The sequence below is a fragment of the Cyanistes caeruleus genome, chromosome 1, assembly GCF_971803275.1.
Source record: "Cyanistes caeruleus chromosome 1, bCyaCae1.hap1.1, whole genome shotgun sequence".
Lineage (NCBI taxonomy): Eukaryota > Metazoa > Chordata > Aves > Passeriformes > Paridae > Cyanistes > Cyanistes caeruleus.
In genome coordinates this window covers 127,654,452-127,657,832 of record NC_141701.1, presented here as the reverse complement: position 1 = coordinate 127,657,832, position 3,381 = coordinate 127,654,452, and the positions used below count along the sequence as shown (strand labels likewise).

The 3,381-nt window shown below is 58.4% G+C and overlaps 1 protein-coding gene across 1 annotated transcript; it reads right to left on the bottom strand.

Moving 5' to 3' along the window:
* On the bottom strand, positions 1–2,908 carry DLX5 (distal-less homeobox 5). The gene is made up of 3 exons (XM_086856712.1): positions 2,310–2,908; positions 956–1,140; positions 1–702 (listed from the first exon to the last, which is right to left on the bottom strand). The coding sequence occupies exons 1-3, from the start codon at positions 2,662–2,664 to the stop codon at positions 370–372; spliced, it is 873 nt and encodes a 290-aa protein (XP_086712838.1). The 5' UTR covers positions 2,665–2,908; the 3' UTR covers positions 1–369.
* Positions 2,909–3,381: the final 473 nt, after the last annotated feature.

Sequence of the window (3,381 nt, the reverse complement as noted above, 5' to 3'; positions counted from 1 at the left end):
TTTCTCTTGGTCGAAATAATTTTATTTTATTCAGAATATACAGTTTAATTCCTCTATCTACAATTATTTACAGGTTAAAATAACATTGAAAAAAGTCTCTGGAAAAGTTGAGGTCATAGATTTCAAGGCACCAATGATAGTGTCCACAGCTGAGCCAAAAAATGTCCGTATTGTATAAAAAAGGGTTTCCTTTGAAATGCAATAAGTTACATGCACAAGCTTTACACATTTTAATCTTTTTGTTTGTTTCTTTTCCCTTTTAAAAATTCCCCATATGCATTCCTTTCGTTATTATTCCTTAACAGTAAAACACAGGAGTCCAAGGAAAAAAAAAAAAAATACAAAAAATAAAATAATAAGGACCAGGCTCTAATAAATCGTCCCAGAGGCCAGCGCTAACGGGTGCTGTAGGGAGCCGTGGGGTTGGAGGTGGGAGTTGATGGAGTTGGCAGCGGGGTACCAGGAAGCGGAGCTCTCCAGGTAGCTGGATGCAGGGGACGGGTTGGAGTTTGGAGGGTGAGCGTGTGCGTGGGCATGGTGGCTGAGGGAGCGGGACGAGCCCTGAGGTTCCCAAACCGCAGGTGACTGTGGAGAGTTGCAGGCCATGGGGTCGCTGGAGCTGGGGCTGTGCTCCGGAGGCATCTCCCCGTTTTTCATGATCTTCTTGATCTTGGATCTTTTATTCTGAAACCAGATTTTCACCTGGGAGCGGGGCAGGAGGAGAGGAGAAGGGAGGAAAGAGGGAGTGGGGAGGGAAAGCGACACCATTAATTCCCGCCTGGCAAGCTGGTGCTTCGCGGCTGCGGCGCCCCGCCGCCCTCCCGCCCCTCCGGGGCCGATCCAGCCCTTCCCGCCGCTCCGGGGCGAGCCCCGGTTCTGGTCCCGCCGCTCCGGGGCGAGCCCCGGTTCTGGTCCCGCCGCTCCGGGCTGAGCCGAGCAGAACCGCTCGCGGTACCTGTGTTTGCGTGAGTCCCAGGGAGGCTGCCAGCTCGGCCCGCTCGGGCAGGGCGAGGTACTGGGTCTTCTGAAACCTCCTCTGCAACGCTGCCAGCTGAAAGCTGGAATAAATAGTCCGGGGTTTGCGCACTTTCTTTGGTTTGCCGTTCACCATCCGCACCTCGGGTTCCGCCACCTCCTTCTCTGCACGGGCGCAAGAGCGGGAGAGAGACGCACACGTTAAGCCGGGGACAGGCTCCGCTCCGCTCCGCGCAGCCTGCGCCGCCGGGGCGGCATCCCGCCCGCGGGCCGGGCCGGGCCGGGCAGCGGCGCCGGCCCGACGGGCCCCTGCGGCTCCCCCCGGGGCTCCCGCAGCCGGGCGGCGGCCCCGCGCAGCCTCCGCCAGCTCCCCGCGGTCAGACGAGGGGGGGGAACCCGCTCCCTCCACACCGGCTTCGGCCACCCCCGGCTCTCCTCCTCCGCCTCCCACGCCCGCCCCGGGCATCCTGGCGGGCGCGCAGAGCTGCGCGGGAGGGAGCGCAGGGCATGCGCGGCCGCCGCGGGTGCTGCGAGGATGGTTGGGGCCCTGCTGGGAAGAGCTCTGTCCGGAGCGGAGTCGGACCCAAGGCATCGACCACTTCCTCCGCACGCCCGCGCCATCCCCATGCCCCGCCGGCGTGTCCCCAAGCGCCACCGCGACCGCACTCGTCCCAGCCAAGCCCCAGCTGCTTGGCTTTACCACGGGATTGTTTTATTAATTTATTTTTTTTTCCTCCCTGACCCCTTCTTATTTTTTTTCTTTTTTTTTTTTTTTTTTTCTTTTTTTCTTTTTTCTCTCCTACAGCAAGTTACAAAGAAGTAAAACACTAAAACCACGACGTTTTCTGGTGAAAAACCCTCCCGGCTTCGCGGCCCCGCCACGGCTGGTCTCCCCCTCCCAGTCTCTTCCCCCGCCCCTCCAGCACAGGGGGAAGGAAACTTTCTTCAACACCGCGAACCTGAGTTTGAGACACGCAACAAGGCTCGGCTATTTTCTCCTTCCTGCGGAGGGAAGGAGGAGGGAGGTAGCCGTGGGGGCCCGGGGGCAGCTGACAGAAGCGCTAAAGCACTAGTCCTACGATCTGTAGTTTAGATCATGCGGGCTGGTCAAAAGAAGTAGACCAGTAAACCAGTTCTCCACTTTTCTTCCCCTCCCAATTTTCTTTTTTTTTTTCTTTTTCTTTCCTATTTATTTCTTTATTTTTAGTTTCCCTTCTGATTCAGGGAAAGCCGCATCCCCGTGGTCCGTGGGTCAGGGATCTGCCGGGGCGCGATCCCCCAGCCTCCCCAAAGCCGCGGGAGCTCCCCGCACACCCCCGGCCCCCGGCCCTCACCTGGCTGGCTGGCGGAGCTCTGGACGCGGTTGTAAGCCCCGCTGTACTGGTGGTAGGGGCTGGCGTAGCTGTAGTCTGCATAGGCTTTGGCAGGATAGTTCCCGGCAGATCCGTTCATGCCGTGGTACTGATACTGGTAGGGATTGAGCGCTTTGCCGTAGGAAGCCGAGGTAGGCGAGCAGTAGCCGTGCGGGGCTCCCCCCGCCGGGCTGTAGTAGTCGGAATCCGTAGCGGAGGACTCGGGTAAAGTGGGAGATTCCTGGGACGGGTGGTGCATGGCTGCAGCCGTCTGGAAAGGAGCTTGGAAGTCGCCGGATCTGATGTTGGGGACCCTTCTGTCAAATACTCCTGTCATAGCTCGGAGCCGGCGGGCTGGGGCTGGCTGGGGCTGCTCGGCTCTAAGCAGACATGTCTGGGGGAGGAGGCTGCGGCGCGGTGTCTGTCTCCGGCAGACTGCTGGCTGGGGCGCAGCATAGGCTTGGTTAAATCCTTAATTGCGCTCTTACGCACAGCAGGGTGGATCGGGTTCCATTGGCCAGAGCAATCGGGAGCAGCGACACCCTAACTCGTCCAACTAGTTTAGCACAACAAAGCTTTGGCTAAAAAAAAAAAAAAAAAAAAAAAAAAAAAAAGAGGAGAAAAAAAAAGAGGGGAAAAAAAAAAAAAGTCCCATTCAACCTCTTTTTAAAGTGAATACCAACAGCAATCTCCGAGTCGGAGCGTCGCGATTGGGAGGTTTCCTGCTCCCCCCACCCCTGCGGCCGGCGAGGGGGCTCGGCCAGCCCCGCCGCCCTGCAGCCCGGTGCCCCCGCACCTCCACCCGCAGCGCCCTGGGGGAGCCTGGGGGAGGGCTGCAGCCACGCCGCTCGGATTTGCCGTCCGATCCTCCTTGGCTACGTTGATGGCTTGGGAACACGGCACCGGGCGCTCCTGGTTCCCAACTCGATTTCTGATCTGGTGACAATAGCCATGAGTGTCTGACCGTGCTGTTTCCCTCGGACCGTCCTCCTTTCCCGGGGAAACTCCGGACCTCCGCGCTAAATACAGCAAACCCTATTACCCCCAAGTACCT